The 22,330-nt window shown below is 37.5% G+C and overlaps 1 protein-coding gene across 1 annotated transcript; it reads right to left on the reverse strand.

The window, feature by feature from the left end:
* Positions 1-5,763: 5,763 nt before the first annotated feature.
* On the reverse strand, positions 5,764-22,330 carry LOC107083097 (ubiquitin carboxyl-terminal hydrolase 31-like). The gene is made up of 16 exons (XM_015372072.1): positions 21,241-22,330; positions 18,606-18,740; positions 18,220-18,314; positions 18,053-18,145; positions 16,975-17,110; positions 16,568-16,715; positions 16,308-16,488; positions 16,093-16,204; positions 15,843-15,937; positions 14,331-14,408; positions 13,453-13,582; positions 12,745-12,864; positions 10,293-10,518; positions 10,038-10,196; positions 9,627-9,776; positions 5,764-8,538 (listed from the first exon to the last, which is right to left on the reverse strand). The coding sequence occupies exons 1-16, from the start codon at positions 21,763-21,765 to the stop codon at positions 7,070-7,072; spliced, it is 3,852 nt and encodes a 1,283-aa protein (XP_015227558.1). The 5' UTR covers positions 21,766-22,330; the 3' UTR covers positions 5,764-7,069.

The following is a 22,330-nucleotide window of genomic DNA, read 5'->3' on the forward strand; positions in this document are numbered from 1 at the left end:
AGTAACTCCACCGCACCACCGGGGACTTAACCGATCATGAGAGATGAGTCAGATACTGGTTTGAATCCTTTTGAAAGCACTGAGAAATAAGAGCATAATGGGGTCTGGTGGTGATAGAGGACCGTGGCCATGTTGGCTGGGGGGTCTTAGCATATGACAGCTAAACAGAGGCTGGAGCCAAGATACATGAAGAGAACAGAAAAGGGCTGACGCTTTAAGGTAGTGGTAATCAGGACTTTGATCTGTAAAAATCAAAGAAATAAATAATGCTAATACTTCTATTAATATGTGGTAAACAGTATCATCTAATTTAAACAAATTGTCATCTTTCAATAAGAATAAGACTTTTGATCAAATGTAGAAGCATAAGGAATTGCCCCACGTTAACAAACACGCCAATCCATCTTATCTTCAGTATTTATAAGATATGTGGTGCTTAAACGTTACATAGTGATACCCATAAGTAATTTAAAGTAAAAAATAGGGAATAAATTAGCAGTATCAATTTTCACAATATTTTCCCTTTGCAAGCAGGAATCTCTTCTATAAACTTCCTGGAACAGCTTAAATGTAGATTCTCAAACATTTTGTGTAATAATACTTTATCTAGCAAGTTTTCTCTTTTTTACATTTTATTTGAGAGTCATGACAACAGCCATTCGTATATATATAAAAAAAACTCCACCATTTTAATTCTTAAAGGTCTTTTAAATTCTGTAATTCCCCAAGCTTACACCTCAACATCAAAACTTTGAGATCTTTTTTCTGTAGCTTTTGAAACTTTTCAAATATGTACAAGATTTATACATTAAACTTTTTTTTTTATGAATCCATTGTAGTTTTATATAAATCCCTCACTGATGAGCTGAGCTGTTATACCAACATAATACAACAAAACTTCCGAACTGTGCACTTTCTTTCTCAAACTGAATGTTAAAGGTGTTCAATTATTTTACTCTTCTCTAAAAGCTAAGCCCATACAGGCTTTCATCTGCACATCCCTGCTCCTGCACTTCTATAATGCCTGACCAGGCAATAAGTGAAATAACAACCCAGTCAACAAATTTAGAGCCTTTTGTGTGCCGCTTAGTGCTGGTATCTTAGATTACGCGCAGTCTGTGGAGCAGGAAGACAATAAGCCATAGATTTGTGTGCTTATACACTTGGGTGCACAAACAATTCTGCTTTAAAGCGCAAGCTTGGGGGGTATAGGGGTCTTTGTTGGATTGTAAAATACAACATCCACAATTAGCCTCTAGCTGGTTTAGTTGATTTAGAAGAATGCTTTATGGCGACAGACTGCAACAGTATTGAGCATTGGTTAATATTAAATGTTAAAAAAGCATCAAACACAGAACACTGTCTCTGCATAACCATAGCTGCAAATCAAATTTAGCTGCAAAGTGAAGAATGGTGAAATGCTGTGGGCTAGTTTGTTTGGGGAAAGCTCCACCTGCTGGTGAAACATGTGTACTAGTAGTTCCTAAACCCTTTTAAGAAGAAGTCAAAACGCTTTCAGTATTTTAATAAGTTTAATTTTGTACTTGCATGGACTACCAAAGTATATATACATCTGTCCATTTGGACGAAACAAATATAAAAGTGCAAATGATAGAAAAAACAAAATAAAAAAAATAAATTAACTTAAATCTAGAAGACTATGAACTACCTAGTGACAAAACCATTAAACAAAAGAAAATGTACAAGCAGATTGTGGAATAAAGGCTGCAATGAAGTTCAATGACCAGACAACTCAGCCTGCATTAGTCTGATAAAAAAAACAAGTATTTTCACACTTTCAAAAAATAAAGAAATGTCAACATTTGCAACATATTATACAAAACAGCTTGTGGATTATATAAAAAAATGTAAAACATGTGAAAGGAAAGACATTCTGTTTATTCCGAATGATTTCTAGCTTAACAGAAAAATGAGACTCAAGACATTCCTTTATTACGCAGCTTTCTATATTCAGCATCATTCAGAGATACATAATATCCTTTACATGTGACATTGCTTAAGGCTAGCGAACAGTTTTATTATATTACATCTGTAGTGTTTACATTTGAAAAATGCCTCAAAAGCCTATCTTAAAGCTCTGCAAGGCTTTTAAACTTGAGCTCTACTTGAGGGTGTATGTTTAAAGTGCCAAAGAATCTGCAGAACCAAGGGATGTAACTCAAATACAGGATGCTGCTACTAGAGTTTCGAGGTTTAATGCAACTTTAGATAAGCAGCAAAATGCATTCCCATGTATTTTACATGCCTTGTTATCTTAACAGATTTGACCTGTTTGTTGAGTTCACAAACCATGAAAAGAAGTCATTTGAAAAACTGCATCTTAGAAATTTGAGTCAATAATAAAATTAGAATCACAGTGTGACTGAAATGATTGATGTCTGATAAAACATTTACAGCTTTAAAAAAACTACATTTACTATCTCTATTTATTGCATTATTCCTTTAACTTCTTATTTATCTATATATATCAGAACAACTGCATCTTTGATGCAGCTCAGCAAATGACAACAGGAGTTCACTAACTTTCCTTTCGACTGAAGTAAACTAATGAAAGGCTTTCAAAATACACAGTTATAGATCATGAGTTGACATAGTAACCGCTTTTAAATTTTCACATCCATACTGTTATCTTTGCTGGTGTAAAATGGTAAATGTTAAACAATGACAGAAACCCACCAGACTGGTGGGAGCACCTATGAGGAGTTGAATAAAATCTTTACAGATGAAGGAGAAACACTTCTTCTTACAGAATAAAAACTATGAAGAAATTAAATGACACACTTTAATTTAAAATTAAGTATTCTTTTGTTTTTGTATTTCAGAAATATCGGGAAGGTGTGCAAATTAAGCAATGGGATATACCAGCCATGCATTGCTTTATATGTTACACAGCTGACTCTTGCATAGTTTAATAAAACAAAGCATGCATTTGTGTTTTCATGCAATACTGCATTCATTAATAATTTTTTAAGTCTGTACAATGAAACGTTTACAAGAAATGGCAAAGGAAAAGTAAAAATAAAACAGACATGTTCTGCACTGCATTGCAGGCAGGTAGACAAAGACTGAGATTCAGGTCAAGCATTTTTAACTGGCATTATAACAAGCAGTTAAGTGATTCTGCCTCTATTTGTTTAATTTATACACTCATCTCACATTATGCAGCTGTTGGGACACCATTATAATAACCAGGCGCATCATGGGTAGAGGTAAATCGTCTGCAATGAAATTGTGTGTTCTTGATCCTATTTGTTTTACTCTATTAATGAAAAATTCTGGAGGCAAAAAATAAATAGGTGCATGAATCAAAATGTGTTACTGAAAAGTGAAACTCTAATATAGAAATTATCCACTGAATGAGATTTTATGTGTTCATCTCTGGTACTTTACATGATTCTGGTTTACAGCTCATGGAAATCCAAATTTCAGTTCCCTAGAAAATATAAATACTATTAAATAGGGGATTTTTTTTACGGACTTAGGGAAGGTTGCTTACTTGAAAGTGTACTGGCCATAAAAAGTCACCTATAAAGAAGCTGACTGATCATAAACGTTAAATGCAAGCACATCAATAGAAAGTATAGTCGGAGAAGAATGGCTTACTAGTAAAAGGAACACAGACAAGGATAACCATAGCTTGGAGAGGATTTTGATTCAAAGACCAATTAAAGAATTGTGGGAAGATTGGCAAATGGCCTGCAGCCAGTGTTAAAACAAGTCATCAAACAGGTGTCCAGAAAAGTAATATTAAATGCTCCTTTGTTTGTCTTAAGCTGCTTCAGAACCAGAGGAATTTATCTGAAGTGTCGTAAACATGGTTACAGATTGCGTAAGCAAAGTGCTTAGACACATAACCCAAGTTAACAGAGGAGCAGTGAGAAGTTTCCACAGCCAGTATTAACTTGTGGATCCAGACCATCTGCTGATGTTGGTCAACTGATTTACCTAGAAGAAACTCGCACTCAGCACAGTAATCTCCCAAATTTTAAAGCCCTTCATGTTTCGCTCTTATGAGAAACCTTAATTAAGATGGTAGTTTGAGATTTTTACGGTATAAGAAACTCTGCACCATCCCACAAGTAGGGCACAGTCTCTGTATAGAAAAATCTCTAATTATGGTCAATGTCTCATCTTGATTGAGTAAGAAACTGAAATGAAAACTTCCATTAGTTGTAAACCTAAGTAAATAGAGGGAGTAAAATATATCGATATCTGTCTAATGAATATTATCCCAATATTCATTACATATGTAATATCTATGGTCTATTGCATTGAGTTGTATCTAAACTGAAAAGCTCTCTGAATACAAAGAATTAGCTGCCTGCCATTTAAATACCAAACTGTGTCCCAAACAGTCAGATGTTCAACTATTTTGCATGTTTTGAGACTAAATATCAGCTACTTATAAATAATAAAACTAGATGAGAAATGGAACATGCAACAACTCTTAGGGCTTTGAAGGAAATAAGAAAAAAAATCTTTTTAGTAAGATAGTGTGCGCAACAGCGATTATTTATATTTACATATTCTTAAAGTATCAACATTTTATATAATTTACCAGATTGTCCAGCACTCACATCCATCCATTATAGAAAATTTTAAAAAAGGTATGTAAGTCGAGGGGCGTTGCATCCTATTAACCATGAACCTGTAGACAGACGTTAACATGAATGGAATGACTGACCTTTGAGACGGATACGAACAACAGTAACAGACGAACACAACGCAAACAGCCCGGTAAAATCTACAAAAATAAATGTTTTCCTGTGATTCAAAAGTGCCATGCACATGTTCCTGATGAATAATATTGATAAAGCAGCTACAGCAATGCCACAGAATTCAGACATACTGCAATTATTTCCATGGTCTGTGACAAAACAACTCAATAATTGTCAATGACGCCTCGTCCTAAAGCCTTTATGTACTTTTTTTGTATTGGACAGACTTAGAAATTCATTAAAAATGTATGTTTGTTTTGCCTTTTGTTGATCACAGATATAGAGAGGTTTATATAGTTAGATCCAAGCCTTTACCCGAGTCACTGCCACTGCTTAATGCCTTCATTTAATTGGCATAAAACACTGTTAGTAAAAGTTTCATTGACCTTTTATTTGGGTCAACATTTTCTTTAAGTCATTGATTTCATTCATTAGCATAGATTTTGTTATAGAGGCTAAGCAAACCGGACCTAAGATTATTAATTAACATGTCTTTTTAAACTTTAAGGGGCAACTATGAAAGCCGTTAAAGAAACATTCACAGGCATATGTCACAATAAAAGACATATCCCATACGGACCATGTAAATAAGGCAGTGCGCTTCAATCAGGCGGAGTTTTTCTCAAACAATCCAAGAAGCATCGTAAACTTGACAAATACAAGAGAATTACTGCAAATCTGAATGAGAAAAAAAAAGGTTATTTCATTTCTGATATTGTGGAGACATTTAAATCTTTAAAATAAATAAAGATGCATGTGCTCTTATCAGATGCACAAGTATTGCCAGGAGATCGGACAGTTTTACAATAATAAAACTAACAGCTTAAAACAAGCGAGGTTTGGGAGAGCTGCTGCAGAGAGAAAGCTCTGCACATCACAATACTTTTATTGTAAAACTGTCACGTCCTATATGGTAAATCAGATGAGAAAGTTCAGCATTCATGTCCACATGTGAACAACAACCACAGTATCCGTTGAGTTTTTCAGCTAATTAAATGGCTCATTACTGATCCACTGCTTCAGGCTTCAGAAGACAAAATGTCGTCAGATATTATCTCCAACGAGGTACCAAAGGTTATGATATAAACACAAACAGCTTTGTAGCTCATTGAAAATCCGTAGTTACAGTTATTATTATTTAAGATTTACCTTTTTTTAACAAAAGAAAGAAAAAAAACCCATTAGTGCCAGTGAAGTAGTGGTCTGTTACAGCACCAGGTGTATTAAAGGAAGGGAGGACGCCCTGAAACATTGAGATGAATGCATCCATTTACCATTTCAAGTCTAAAGCTGCTTGCTCTACTTTACAAAACACCCTAAAATATCTATTTCATAATAATTGTCATAGGTTTTTATCTATACAAAGTGCTATTGAACAACATTCCTACAGGTGACGCTTACAGTACAAGACTAGTTTGCCAAAAGGCAGTTTTGTTATTCCATGTGCAGCATTAAAAGGCGCTTAAAGATCATTTTTATCTTGCTCACAGAGGGGTGGGGGCTGGGCAGGTACAGTTTATTTTATGTCTCTATATGTGTAGATATTTTTAATGGTTCCATTCTAACACATCTTCTTTTAAAGTAAATGTCTTAATTTAAAAAAACAATATCAAAAAACTACTTTTAGAAAAACAGCTATATTTTGTAAAACCTCTGTAAAGCAAATTCGACATTTTCCTTATTCTTTTTTAGTAAAAGAACCATTTATTATTTGCATTTTCTTATTGATTCCAATTTGTTTCTACCAACTCATCAATTCCAAGCTTCCAAGAACATTAGTGTTTGATATTTAGGAATATATATATATTTTTTTACATTTTCTCCCATTGTTTTCAGTTTAAAAACTTAGGACTTTTTTTTATTATAAAAATGTGTACATAAAAAGAAAAAAAAAGTGAGAAAGTTTCCACTCAAAACAATTCGCACAATTAGAACTTTTGCTAGAATTATTTTGGAATTAAATTTTTTTTAAAACCTGTTTTTTTTAAATCGGTAAAATCATTGGTACTAGAGGCTAATTCTGATGTTATGGTTTTGTTTTCTTGTATAATATCAACAGAACACTTAAAAAAAAGGCTGAAAAAATACCAAACAGTAATGCTACTGTTTAAACCAATACTGTTAGCATATCTTGCGATTGCTATAATGCCAGATGTGGGGATGATGAAATGTGTTTCAATGGTGAATAAAATAGAAATACTAATTTAATGACATTTACAAAACCATAACATCAAATAAGGTGTCTTAAATACATCTGGTGCTAACGAAAACCTAGGCACAAAGAAAATAGCTGCATTTTATCTTTGATCATAACTACCATCACCAAGGCATCACTGAGGCCTCTGTGTTGTTCGTGCAGGAGATTGCATGCTTGATGACAGCTTTCGGGAAGATGCCGTCTTCTCTAGAGGCTTCTTCCCGTCTGTACGAGACTTGCTACTTACAACAGAAGTGGAAGACTTGGACTTTCCTAGTAGAGTGCGACTTAGGGAGCTGGGGGGCTTGGAAGACTCCTGCTTTTCTGAGTTTGACTCACCTCCAACAGTTTCTTTCGAGGTTTTCAAAGACCCTGCATCTCCAGTCTTTTGATCATCACCGTCCTTAGTTGGTCCGTTCTGCTTGCATGTCCTCTCTGAAGCCTTTTTGGAAAGGATGGCACTTTTTCCTAAATCGGCAGACCTGCGACTTTCTCTCTGTCGGAGCGCACTTTTGAAAAAGGACAACCCTTTCTCCTCGCCTTTGCTGCTACGTTGCAGGTCTCTGGTAGATACACTGGGAGAGCGCAGGCTGGTGACGGAGGAACTGCTGCTAGAACTCCTCACGGACCTCCTCTCAAGCCGATTGCTATCCCCGTTCTTGGAGAGTGAAGATCGGGACACGCAGCTGACTCGATGGCTGTCGACAAGTGGGCTGGTGTTCATAGAGTCTCTGCTAAAACTCCTTTCAATCAGTCGTTTCCGGCTGCTTGTGGAGCCTTTCTCAGTTACGCTGGAGTTCTTCTTTGCAGTAGGAGAGGGTGAAGCTGAAGACTGAGGTGTGGAGCGGAGGTAAGGTTTATGTTGAGGGGTTGCCTCAGGAGTTTGATTCAGATTCTTTGTTTTAGAGGGGGTTCCACAGGGTGTTGAGGTGCTTTTCTTCATATTTTCAGTCTTCTCTTTAGCGCTACCCAGCTTCTTGCCTTTTGTAGACGTACTGGAAGACATGTCAGATATTGGGTTCTTATTGATTGAGCACAGACGTTTTTTGGAGGTCTTCTCTTGCTCTGCTTTGTTGGAACCCTTGATGGAGCCTGTGCTTTCAGACTTCAAGGTAAACCCTCCGATGCTACTTTTACGTTTCTGCTCTTTGGAGGGGGTTGCTTGAGTTGGTTGTATGTTTTGGTCTACAGCTGTGATCTCATTGTTGTTTTCAGTTGTGTCGCTTTTGTTGCTCTTCTTCTCCACTGGGGTAGGAGCCCTGCAGTACATCATGTCTAGGAACCTTTTGTTGTTGTCCTCGCTTTCCATCATAGATAAAGGAGTCCTGCTGCCAAAGTACCGTTCATGTCTACTGTGGCTGCCAAAACAAGACGTGGAAACCTTGTCATCTACTGCTTCTCCTATCCGCTCCAGAGGAGGGGAGCAACGGGAGTCTAGAGAGAAGCGTGAGGGTGAGTTGGATCTCATTTGCAGCTTAGCAGAAAGAGACCAAGAGGGCTTAATTCCGCTGTCACTGAAAGCCAAAGGGCTGGCAATAGATGACCTCGAGGACAAGCTCTGCCGCTGGATGCTTCTCACGAACGGACGAACAGAAAATCCTCCTAAAAACAGTAAAACGTTAAAATTCTTCTATGGATAAAGGAAAAAAACACAACATATATGAATACTTATAAGTATCTGTCTAAACACCAGACCAAAAGGTGGATTAATATTAATAATAAAGACTTTACTTGATAATTACCTCTAATTTAAATGTACAAAGTATATCCATCTTCTAGATATGCAAGACTTTAACGCAATACATTCAAATTGTAGCAAAATGAATGAGGTAAAGATTACACAGTAAGCTAAATAATTTTTTTCTGAACTAATTTATGTTTTTGTGACAATTTGTAAAACACAAATATCAAGGTTTTACAGAAAAAGCGTGAATTAATCGGAAAAAAATTCACCTGCTCTATGTCATTTTCTTTAAAAGCTGCATCTTTGGCTACATTCACATAAATACGGCCTATAAAAAATAATCCTATTCAGACCGACACAATCTGCCCGGAGCAGCAAAATATTACGAAACCATTTATTATTTATGTATTCAAACTGATTGTGACAATCCCTGCATGTCCTGTATCGTTTATTTCTTCTCCAGCAGTTAAAGTCCAACCAATAGACCCGATTTATTCCTGTCACAAGTCTGAGTTGTTCTTTGAAATAACATAGCAGACCAGATTTTTACTAAACAGCCCTTTGATGTTTTATTATTGCATCCATGGATACTGCAATGACAATTATGATCTGGTATATTCTGCATTTTTAATCTACAACCAATCAGAAGATTTCTTTGCAGAAAAGCTCAGGTTCTGTCAAGCAGACTGATATGTTATAAAAGCTCAGAGGCTTTGATTTGCCACAACATTCACCTTGCTGACTTTGAATCCTTTCAAATTAGCTTTTGGTATTTATGCAAACACTTTTTATTACCTCAGAAAAAAGCCAGCCTATGTTAACCTTAACTTCGTTTAGTATTTGTGCTCCAGAAATTTAGTATAATTGTCTTAATGGAAACCCTTGGTTTGAACTTGGACTATTGTGTTCTATGACAAATTAAGATCTAAAATTCTAGTCAGAGAAGCAAAGTTGACATAAATAAAAGAACCATGAAAATTCAATGCGAATGAAAGTTTATCCTCACCATCATCCTCATTACGTTCTGGAAGAAACTCTGACTCAGCAAGTGAAGCCAGGGATGTCCGTCTGGATGAAGCTCCAGAGGCCAAACTGGCTGGTCTGCTTCCAGGTAACCTGTTGATCCAGTGGTCACACAATGACGAGCTGGTAGAGCCTGTGCAAAACAAAAGCGGGGATTTCAACTACTGTTTAAAAGTTAAACCCTTGAAAAGAGAGCACTTGTAAATACACAATGACACAAATGCAAAATCATTGACAAAACAAAATTCAATAAAATGCATACCGAAACAATGCAACCTAAGTTTGCAGTAAAAGTATACTCGGACAGGAATGTGGAATTGGTAAAACAAAGAATCAGAAACTGTAAGTTCTTTATAGCTTGTTTGCAACCAGACAGTATAGAAAAGAAACTGACCAGCAACAGAGCTGTTGGCAGACCAGGAAGGAATCGCAGTTCTCCTCTGATAAAACAGTATATAAGCTGTCTGCTGACACACAGCATCATCAGCAATTGGGGTCACCTCACTGTCATCAAAGCAGTACCACTGACCATCGACAGAGTTCTTGCAATAAGCTGCGAAAACAAACCAAGAATAAAATTGTTCAATTTAAAAATTGAGCAAGCATTTCATCGAATCTAGAATGCGTGAAGCATTAAAATGTGCATTACCAGTGTAGTGGCCTCCGTGCATATTGCCATGATGGTTGCACACAGCATACAGGTCATAAAGGTAGTCATCAGGGTTTCTTCCAAGCCCATAGGACCGTCTCCATGGCGACCAATGAGAAGGTAAACTCCAGCTGCTCTGGCTTCTCTTCACCACATGTGGAGCCATGTCCATCCCCATCAGTGGGAATCTCACCATGTTCTGCATCTTCACCCTCCGGTCTCCTTCCTGAAAAACGATGCAACCAACATCAAGCAGATTAGAGTTATGATCACATTCATTATGGACAGAAGAGAATGAAACTGGAAACACTAAATTGCTAGCCTGATGCGCTCAAATCAACTTTTACTCTGAAACAAAGAAAAAAAAACATCAAAGCCTTCCCCCTCACAAAACAGCCTTCTTCTCCTGAATCAGACTGAATAACAACCCCAACTATGTGTAGAATCAGGGGCGGATTTACCTTTAGGCAAAACTAGGCAGTTGCCTAGGGCCCCAAGTTCCTCGGAGCCCTGTAAAACTCCTTTTAATTACAGCTTCTACTTATTTGAGCACGTTAATCATGTTTTTGATAAAAAAATTATTTTGTTAAAATGCCATCAGAATGCTTATGTGTGTCTCGGTGGGACCCCCCTTTGGAGTCCTTTACATTGGATCAGTCCATTTGCTGCGCATGTGCAGAAAAGTCCAAACAAACAGCAGCAAATCATTTGAAAACAAACTGCGGGAAGAGTAGTGTTGCCAACTTAGTGCTTGTGTCGCTATATTTAACGACTTTTTAGACTCCCCTAGAGCTTTTATTAGAAAAAAGTGCTCAGCGCCAAATCTAGCGACTTTTTTCTGTTACTGGAGACTTTGACAACAACATATACGAGACATACAACATATCGTAAAAGCACCAAACTCTGCTCTCCAGAGCAAGTAGATTTGTAACCCCACCCCCTGCTCTCCTCTATCTTGTCTGCTGTCATGATTCATGCAGCTATTATTTCATGCAAATGAAAAATGGAGAACAGAAAAGCAGATAATGGCTTGCCATGTTTCAGGTAAGTGGTTTATTGTCATTTAGTTGGCACAGAATTTTAATTTAGCTTCTCTGATCACTGACCTGCTAATTGGTGGCAGCTCAGGGCGGGGCTATTAGTGTGCACACCTGAAGTGCTTTGCCTGACACTGGCGGAGGCATAAATGAGACCTAGGAAGGCAGCAGCTAATTTCTTGCAAGTTGTGTAAGAGACTCCTGCTAAAACTAGCTGCAGAGAATTTAGAACCCATGTCATAACACTGAAAAGGCAGCCGATAAAAAACATGACTTTTATTGGATCTTAACGCTACTGCTGTTTAATTTAGTATGTTTAATTTGAGTGAAGTCCTCCTCGTTTGATTTGTACACCTTGATTTGAAAATGGCTGCAGTGTTGTAAATTTGGAAAATCTGTATCCATGTTGTGCTTTATGGGGTTGTATTGTATGCTATTTATAGTTAAATGTCTGGGCAAGGTGCAATATTGTGGGACATTTTGTAAAATGCTGTCATGTCTTGAGATTAGATTGGTTCAAGTATTTTGATTCCATTTATAGTTTGTGTGTCCTGAATATTATGTGTTCACTAACCATCCTAACTGTCTTTCTGTCCTAAGGTTTTTACCTGACTCTTGTTAAGACTGACCACAAAATGGGGGAAATAAAAAGAATGGAAAAAGTCTCAACTGCTCTGTCTGAGTAAATCCACCCTTACTCTTAAAGTTATGGGTCCACCCCTTTCAAGTGTGGGTTGCAGTTACCGAAACACTTGACATTTACTCATATTAAACTCACTGTTTCCCTCATCCTCACCACAGCTCATCTTCCGCTCATCCCAACATTTTGCTGTGTCTCTTAGCACTGCTCACTTTGGAGATATTTTTCAAACTTTTTCTTGGTTTTACATCAGTTAGTCACAATTTAATGCAAATAAATAAATTTAAAAAATCAATGTTAACATTATCATCTCTGTAGGAAACACCTTTGCATGCCCGCTCATCCTAAAATAGCAGAATTTGGAGCAGAACTGTCAGCTTAACTCAACATTTTACTATTAACCGTAAGTGTAGCAGCTGAGATCTATTTCCTGTTTTAAATACTTGGTTGTTCCTCCTTGTTCTTGTTGTTCTTCCTTTTGCAGAAATAATGCATACATGCAGTAACATCCGGGTTCTTCAGCAATGCTGATAAACAACTATCAAATGAGGAGTGTTCTTTTTGTTTGTGTCAACACTGCATAGTATTAATGTATTGAAAAAACTTCAATCTGAAGAGACTGTATTTGTATGACTTCATATTCATGGTTTATCAATATTAGGTTTTTTTTCTTAAATTGTTGGAATAAATTAATCATTTTCTAAGATATTAAGATGTACTTATTTGATCCCTAGATCATGCTGCCTTAACTCAGTGACCTGTTCGGAGGAAATACCTGTCTAAACCTCTTGAGGTGCAGTATGAGCACATCTGGTAGCGTCCACAAGCTGAGCTTAATCCGACCCTGCTGCAGCTGCTTGCAGTGGGGACAGCGCCAAGCATCGTCTGGAGCCAGCTAAAATACACACAAACACACAGAGCCAAAGAAATGTTTCAACCACTGCTTTTAAGGCAAGCTGAAAAGCTGAACACACAAACAGGCACACATACTACGACCATTTTCTCTACTGCTTTTGCAGAAAAAGCACTTCAAGGCAAGTTAATCCACAATGAAGGAAAAAGCTATTTTTTGTTTGATACATAGCATTAGTAGCTGCATACAGAAAATGTTCAACTTTACCCAAGAAAAGCTGTTTTTCCCCTCAATCTTTTTTTCATTAACTGGTTTTGCCAGGGCAGATGTAGGATGTATAGTATTAATGACTAACTACTGCAGGAAAATTCTCTCTGACAGCTGGTTTATACTAGGGCTGGACAGATAATTGCATTTACAATATAATAGCAATTTGATCAAAACACAATTTTAAAGTTTGGTTACATTATATTAAACAGGAATAAGACTGATTTTCTAACTTCAGCCTATTAGATCCTAGTAATACAATTAGAGTGGGCTTGCTGCAACGCAGAAAGGAAGCAGCTAGCATGAAGATCCATGCAAACGAGTAAAAGTAAGCAACAGTAACAAGAGAATCCTAGTTTGTACCTGCTCCTCCTTAGTGTAGAGCTGAAAGCACTGAGCGAGGGTGCAGGCCTGGGGCTGATGATGCTGCTGTCTGTGCATGTAGACACTCTCAGCATCTGGAATATATTCTTCCTCTGTATGACCAAACAGACTGTGGAAAACCAAGAACAGTTCATGCAGCATGAGAGGACAGATAGAAATGAGTCCTTGGTGCTCTCTGAGTACCTTATTGTTTTGGTCAATGGGTTTTTATACAGAAGTGCAGTACATGTTAACACCAAAACTGTGGTAGTAATTATGTCAATTATAATCAGTTCTTCAAAGTTCGCAAAAAAACAGGTCAGAGAATACTTTCAGAACCTAATTTAACAACAACAATGTCAAGCAAAGAAATCTGTTCCAGGGAAACGAGAACATTTTAAAAAAGAACATCTGTTTAGAGAAAAATCTGTTTTTTTGTCCCTAAATCAGACACTTATAAAAAGCAATAAATATTAAAATAGAAATATTTAGGAGTTTAAAACAGACACTGTCCTGAATATATTACACAATTACTTTGAGGTTGCTTAAGGGGAAAATATTGATTGAAATGTTGATCGAAGTTGTCAGATTAGGTCTCCACACCTTTACTTAATTGTTGAAAATATCTTGATAAACTCTTCACCATGAGGTGAAAAAATGTTAGAAAAAAATTGCAACAATGGCAAATTATTTAGCACCTTAGAGATGGAAAAGACACAAAAAAAGGATAAATAATCAAACTTTACAAACAAGCTTTGACTGAAGGTTCTTGTAGAAAGTGTGTTTAAATAATGACATATTTTCATTTCTAAACTTTTTCATTGTATTTTAGTAGACAGCAACCACTTTCTCATTTCCATAGTGTAGGTTTAACTCACTAGTCCTTGGTTTCTTTGTCCCACTCAACCACAATCTTCACATGAGGGGGTCCACCTTGTCCACATGACTTGTATGCTCTGCGATAAAAAGAACAGAGAATTACTTAAAAGATCCTTCACAAATTCATACATCCATTTTAAACCAACAAATTACCGTTCACATCACTTTCTGCTTCCTACCCTTAACTGTGTAAACACCATTATGTGCTAACTAAATAATAGCTTTTCAATTTAATTCTAACTGTAGTTCAATATTTTAATAAAGTATGGGGAAAAAGTTTGTAAAATTGGTTAAATCTCAACTCTGATCCAAAATTAATTGTAAAAACAGACAGTAATGAGACAACATAACTAGTACCTGATTTCTATAAGCATAACCAATACAGTCCATTTATTTGGTCCTATTGTTTGTTATTAAAAGATCAATAGGCATAAAAACAGCAACACATTATGGATTACTTTATCCAGCAAGGCCAGCAAGAAACTATATTGGTTACACTTTTATTTGATGTATTTCTGCTTTCATTAATGCAGTGGATTAGCAGATGAAACTTAACTCAACGTTCATGTAAAAACATACCTGAATCAAAAGGTAAATTGAGTAGCACATGAACAGAAGGTAAAGATATAAAAAGGATATTATTTACAAATTAATTTCTTTTTATGTTTTAATGATAATTCCATCTCCAAGTGTTTTAGTTTTTTTTACAATCTTCATAAAAATCACATCTTTTTATCAGATTTAGGCCACAGAATGTGAAACATATGGGTAAAATAGTCAAACCCTAACATCTCATCTAATTCAAAAATTCCTGAAATTACAGTTGTGAAAAAATATTATTGTAGTTTAATTTTTTTTTTATATACCTTCAGTTTTTATGTATTTTTTTTTGGAAGCTTTATTTCGGCGATGGGAAAGAAGGAGAATAGAGAACGATGAGAAAAAGTGGACTGCTGGAAGAACTGCGTTGAACTATGTTTGGCTCAACCTATTGCTGTGAAGCAGGATTCTCCACCATGAACATTATCAAAAATATATATCCATCCAGGCTCAAAATGAGCACCTTGATATGTGCTTAAGAATGGCTTTGTCACCAATCAAACCCAGGTTTAAAGCCTTGAAGGGCAGCCTAAAGCCCACTGCTCTCATTAAGCCATAAAAAAATAAAGAAAAAAAATAACAAACGGTGACTCAGGAAATTGTTTATATACCAAACTGAAAGATTGTTGTTCTCTACTTAAAAAAAAGAAAACACTACATTTTAAAATGTAAAAATTTTCTTTTATTATTTATTTAAAAAGTCAATTTATTAAATGGATGCATAAACACCTCCTTTTATTTCAGTGTTAAATTCTCTCTTAAGTAATAGATTATAATTAAAAATGTCTCCAGACCTTTCTCGGTTGTTGATTTTCCTTATTTGGACTTCGCTGATTTTTAATTGGTTACCCCTGATAAACAATATGTTTGTATGCGAAAACAAACTAAGTATATGAAACATCAGAACTCACCTTTCAACAGTTGGGTGACACAGTGGTCTCTCATCTTGAGGAAGGAGGTAGGTGATGCCAACAACGCCAACCACCCGGAGACTGAAAGGTCCAACCTGCACAAACAGTCACCTTGTTGTTAAATAATAAAGAATCACTTTTCATTAGTTTAGTTTTTGTTAGACTCACTTCTGTAATAAAAGAGTCCACCACTAGTAAAATGTTCAAACAAAACATACAAAATCTAGGCAGGAATTTAAAGTCTTCCTACCTGAATATAGACCCCAGGCCTTAAAAGATGCCGCATTTTCTCCAGAATCTCTTTTTGTAGAGCATCCCAAGTCACAGTGCGCTCCATGTAGAGTACAAAAGGCAAGCCGAACCTGATGAAAACATTATACATTGCCGTGATTATCAAATAACATTGGTTTATGAGATGTTTGATTAAAACAGAAAGGCATAAAATAATACATTTCATAGCAGTACCTTTTTGCTTGGTGGCCAGTGCAGGCTCTGTTACACACCAGGAGAATAATTCTCTCTGGTCCTACGTTTTTATTAGGCGATCCACCTAGAGGAGTCATCGCCCCCTGCATGAAGGATGGAGTTCTGCTGATTTCTGTCCCATACTTCAAATTGTTATGATTTAGGTTTGCCAGCAGGCTTCCTGTGACACAAAAAGGCATGTTCTGATGTTTCTGTATCACTGAGTGTAAACAACTATAGAAAAGTTTTTAAAAGCATACCTCTTTTTGTGCGCAGGTTTTCCAACTTGAAGGTCTCTGGTGTCTCGAAGGCAAAAATGGAATCGCTCTCCTGGATGATGTCAAGATCGTCGTCATCATCACAAAATGAGCGATGAAAGCCATCGTAATACATCTCGGTCAGAATAAACTAAAGGAAAGGAAAATCAAATTTACCAACTGATATAGCTGACAAAATGCTTCTGCTGTAATCCACATTCAATTTAAGCTCATTTTTCAGCATTGTTAACAATAATCTGCAGTGGTGCTTCAGGAAAAACAGGTCTGATTTACACATGGCTGCATGACAGGAGGCAGAGCGGGTTTCAGACACTGAATAGGCTGAATAGGCCTTATTCCTGCAATACAGCTTCTCTATGTCAGTGGCCTGAAAGAGACAGGAATAGCACCTGGTCCATTGGGATCTTGGTTTCACGTGACACAGCATCTCTGAGGCGATAGACAGTACTTTTGAGAGGAACAGCAACTCCAATCCTCATGCAGTGAGAGTACTTCCCCTGGTAGACCATTGTCACATACAAGGGCCTAACAAAAAGGACAAAAAAAGAAGCGATGAACAAATAACAATAATAATTTAAAAAAAGAGGAAATCCTTAAATGGCAAAATAATCAGAGCAATTTAGACAAATCTACATAATTTTAACATGTATACCCTAAGGAATCTTGAAAATCACAGACAACAAATTCTTTCCTGAGTATTACAACTGAATAATGTCAGTTTAAGTTAATGATAAGCTAAAAGAGAAGATGTGCCAAACAGCCATTTTAAAGAATCGCAGCTGTAGCATGGCCAAGTCCTTGAATATTTTCTATTTTTCACTCAATTTATATTTTAAATAAACCGTCTGGGATTTCTCTTTGTGATATTTGCTCTTATCCAATCATTTTTCTTTGCTAAATCATGTCTTAATTCCTAATAAGGCAGAAAACTGCCAATTAGCACATGTCAGGATACTTGATAGCAAAGTTTTGAGCTTAAAGAGAAAAGATGCATGTGGCTGCTTTATAACATTAGATTTGGAATGAGCTTTAAGAGGCAGTTTTGTGCAAACAAGAAGTGTGGTTTGTTTCCACTTTGCTCTCAGTTCAGATGTTTTTAAATATAAATATATAAAAAGGAAACATGTTTCTGTTAACATGCAGATTACAACATGCTCCAGGTATTGTCATTTGTTTCTCATTTCTTTTTGTGGCTTTTATCTGTGTAAAAACTGAAGCAGACCTGTTTGATGCGTGTGCCCCAAAGCACTCCAAGCCTGAACAGGTTCCCTGTCTTTGCTTTCTAACCACACACACTCACGCTTCATCTTCATTTCACACCCTGGTAAGCTTCTCAAAACACATATATGCGTATGGAGAGATTAGAAAACACCCATTTTTAGGGCTTACATGCAGGGACCTGCAAGCGAGCACTAAAAACTAGATCCTCCCTGCTGTTCCATAACAGATATTTAAAGGGGAACTCACCGTGTGTGTGGCAGGGGGATTGGTAAGGAGATACAGAGGAAGGGATCAAAGGTGTTGCTCTGTTTTTGACAATGCGGGCAAGTAAGAGAAGACCTGTAGGGAAAGACAGAAATCTCTTCAGGTGATCAAGAAATAGTGTTGTCAGACTTTTAAGGAATTAAGCCAACCTGTACTGTGCCTGAAACAGCTCTTGCACAAACGAGCCAGCAGAGAGGGGAGGAGAGGGTCCCTCTATGCTCTGGTCATCTTCTTCAATAGGAGGCTGGTTGGATAAGAGAATTATTAAACCAACTGAATATAATTACAATTACCATCAGGTTCATAAGCTGTTTTGCAATCTATGCTGCTTTCAAATCTGTTCAGTTCTTAAATCAAGGAGAAGAACAAGATCAGACAAGTATAATTTAGTCAAACTACTGCAAAAGTTGGTTTGCAAAATAGACTAAATATCAAATGATTAAAGATAATGTTGAAAAAAGCTAAGAAATCTGGAGTAAAAAGTTTTTTTTGGCCTGTTGCTGCCAATTATCCTTCTAGTAGCTTTTAAATTCACCTTAATGGGAGGCCTGCTGTTTGGGTTGTTGGTGTTGAGGTCCTCATGCACTCTGTCCAGCAGCCAGAGCAAAAACTCTTGAGCATCGTGCTGCGAGTTCCCTTTAAATTGTGTAGCATTTTTCGACACAGCATTCTGCAAAAAAATTTAAATAAATAAAAAATGTAATGATTCAGCAAATAGAAATCTGACTAACTTAATTATGTAAGCTTATAAATCAATTCAAGTTAGTGCATTTATTCATGTATGGGCACCTCATGATACAAACGATCCATTTATATCATGATATAACCAGATCAACAAACATATACAGACAGATCAGATATGTCCTTTTTGCATTTTAACTTGTAACACATTTTGATGTTTTTCTATTGTATCCTTATATAGTGGTGGAAATGTCACATTATATAATGCAAACATATTTCTGGTTCTACCTGAGGAGTTAGCGTGTTTAAGGCAGCTCCAACTGGGCCCAGAGATTTTTTTTATTTTTTCATAGTTTCTAAAACTAATTTTAAAGATGAGCTTTTATTTTTAGATGTTTTAATACCAGAGAGATACACACCTGTCATCCTGTCGTTCATAATGAGAAATGCAAGACCCATTCCCAACAAAGCAGATGAATCGGCTTTGCTGGCTTCAGAGAAGCTACAGAGGGAGCAGGCTAATTATCCTGAGACGCGGCTAACTAGGCTAACTTCAGATACACAAACATACTGTTATTATTTACTGTGATGAGGAGTCGAGGAGGAAGGGGGAGATTTGGCTTTGTTTGTGAATGATAGATGGGAAACACTGAACAGGGTAAGAGCTAATAGGCCTGGTGGTCTCAAACTCAAATCTTTAGTTGGTGTCCAGCAACTTTTCAATGTGTCCCTTGCTCTACACACATCAATCAAATGTAGAGATGGAATAATGAGCTCATATTGGTGTCAGGTGTGTTGAAGTAGAGACACATCTAACAGTTTTAGGACACCAAAAAACCTGAAGCTCAATAACACAGCTCTCTAGTAAGGACATTGGGCTGCTGGCTTTTAGCATGAGGCTCTATTATTTGCTGTGGGAGTGGATTGATGTGAACATAATGACAGCATAGGTAACCCCCTCTTCCAATCCACTCTGCTTTCAGCAGACGCTAAACAAAGCAATCCCAGCACCTTTTTTTTTCCTAAACTAAAAGATGTTACTCATGTTGTTACTCTCCAAATCTCTACTTAATATTTTACGAGCTGCACCAGAGACAATCAACCCTCCTAGGTGGCACCAGTGCACCAACCCTGAACGACCTGGGACTTCTGAAGGACAAGCTGGAGCTATCAGGAGAGGACCGACACCTGACCCAGTGGATACTGGACCAACAAGAATACAGAAGGACAAAAGGCTCTGTGTTTTGAAACGCTGGTACTGGGGCCGCATGGGGAAGTGCACTCAGACCTCTTCTGTTCACCTTCTACACTGCAGACTTCAGCATGAACGATCCAAGCAGCCGTCTGCAAACCTTCTGACAGCTCTACGGTTGTCTGCCTCTTCATAGGTGAGGAGGTCTAAGAGTAGAATGATGGACGCAGGTCTATTTAAACTGGTCAAGTTGTGGTGACATCAGCCAACTTCTAAAGCAGCGGTCCCCAAACTTTTTTGCACCACGGGCCGATATATGTCAGACAATATTTTCACGGGGGGTGGTTGATTCGATCAAGTAAAATGATACGGCTGGCATAAAATCAAATACAAACAGCATATATACCGTTCCATTCTCAACATTTCCTTATCTTCCTATGAATCTATGCAACAAACTACATGGAATGCAATATTTACTGAAAATGTAATCAAGTGTTAGAAAGTAGCATTGGCATGCATCTTCTATTAAATATCAGTGATGGAAACTGTAACAGATTTCATAATTGAGTTTGAAACTACTAACAAAATTAGTACAATTACCCCAAAATGCCTGATATTCTTTAGACATAAATATAGGTAATCAGTCAGACTCATACGGAAAAATGAAACTTAACATTGGCCCAAAAAGCCTGATGGGTGCATCTTTATTAAAAAAAAATCGATCGATTTTTCATAAAGTTGGACTGTAGATATTTACTTATATTATGGAAGTCCGTACCAAGATCCCATGATAGTAAAGGTTATAAAGAGTTGGAGGAACTAAAATAACTGATTAGAAAGGAAAAACATATGGATTTAACATCCATCCATCCATTTTCTAACACGCTTATCCCGAGTGGGGTCGCAAGGGGTGCTGGTGCCTATCTCCAGCAGTCATTGGGCGAGAGGCGGGGTACACCGTGGACAGGTCGCCAGTCCATAGGAGGGCAAGAATGAGGCAAACAGGACAAACAACCATTCACACACACACTCACACCTAAGGGGACTGTAGAGAAGCCTGGATTTAACGTAATAATAATAAGACTAACTGAACACCATTGATCTCACAATGGAATGACAATGTGGGTATTGAACTTTTTTTAATCCCAGCACCATTGCTCCATATGGATGGACATGGTATGATTAAATGTCTTCATGGTCTAGTTATGATGCATATATTACAGATTAAAGACATGTTGAGGTGTCTCTGTGAATGCACAGTCACATTAATACCCATTCATTAGGTTTGGGTTCTTACCTTAAAGTCCCTGCTATGCTGAGGTGTGTACTCAAACGTCCACAAAGCCCGAACAAGTCCTGACAGCTGCTCAGTCACCTCTCCTTTGCCCAGAGGACCTTTCTTCTGCAGATGCAAGCCGTTTGTTTTGGGCTTATCTTCCTCCGACTCCTCGCCTTTGTAGTGCTCCAAAACCAGATACTCAGCGAAGAGTTCAGTGTTACTCAGGCACTGCAGTATTGCATTCATAAAGCAGGTGTTACCGTGGTTTTTCAGACCTGACACCCCAGGAACTCTCTCTCCGGACAGGAAACCACCAAAGTCCCCATCATCCATGGGGACATCTTTATTCCCTGATTTGAAAGCGGAGAATCCCCCATCATCCTTGTCATCCTCGATTTGTACCTCAGATCCAAAGTGTGACAAGGCTGTCAGCGTCCTGAGGACTCTGCTCATAAAGCTGCCCACGGAGCGCACCGAGCCTCGCCTGAACAGCTTCTTGCTGAAGCTCGACTTCTTGTCCTTGGTTGCGGCTTTGCAGGACATGATTTCCACCTTTTCACTCGGACAGACGGGCTGTGCTGAGCCAGGGTCAGCTCACTGACTGTCTGCTGCTACATCTCCAAACAGCTAGCCTGCTAACTCCGTTAGCTAACCTTAACCGTAGAAACAGAGAACATTTTGCCTGAGCTGTTTCTTCCTAAACTCACAAGTTTCCTATTATTTATTTTAAGAAAAACGAATACAGACGGCTGAGACAATTAAAATATTATAACCTTGATATTAACTGGTTATTGCTCATTAGTGCAACGTAGTTACCTTGTTTAGCGGCTTTCTGACTTGCAGGGATGAATCAATGATGTTGAAGTATAAAATAACAGCAGCGTTAGCTAATTTATCCAAGGCTAATGCTAGCTCCAATAACAACACGAACAGCTGAAACGGTAACAGTCTGTTTTGGTCGGTATGTTTTGGTCCGGTAGGGGCGGATATTCCGCCATGACATGCAGGTATCAACGGTCAAATGTAGACACCGCACTGACACTGAATAACATCACATTTTGTGCTCATTTGGAGACACATTCGGGCCAGACTGGAAAGGCTTGATTGG

Source organism: Cyprinodon variegatus, unplaced genomic scaffold, assembly GCF_000732505.1.
Source record: "Cyprinodon variegatus isolate N-32 unplaced genomic scaffold, C_variegatus-1.0 Scaffold68, whole genome shotgun sequence".
NCBI classification, from domain to species: domain Eukaryota; kingdom Metazoa; phylum Chordata; class Actinopteri; order Cyprinodontiformes; family Cyprinodontidae; genus Cyprinodon; species Cyprinodon variegatus.

Bases quoted from the DNA above. Each gene is read 5' to 3' on its own strand.
- LOC107083097 (XM_015372072.1), bottom strand. From the start codon at position 21,765: ATGTCCTGCAAAGCCGCAACCAAGGACAAGAAGTCGAGCTTCAGCAAG. The intron at 10,519-12,744 runs GTATTTCCTCCG...ATCGTTTTTCAG, and splicing joins ACCTCAAGAGGTTTAGACAG to GAAGGAGACCGGAGGGTGAA. The intron at 9,777-10,037 runs GTCAGTTTCTTT...TGTTTTGCACAG, and splicing joins TGCCAACAGCTCTGTTGCTG to GCTCTACCAGCTCGTCATTG.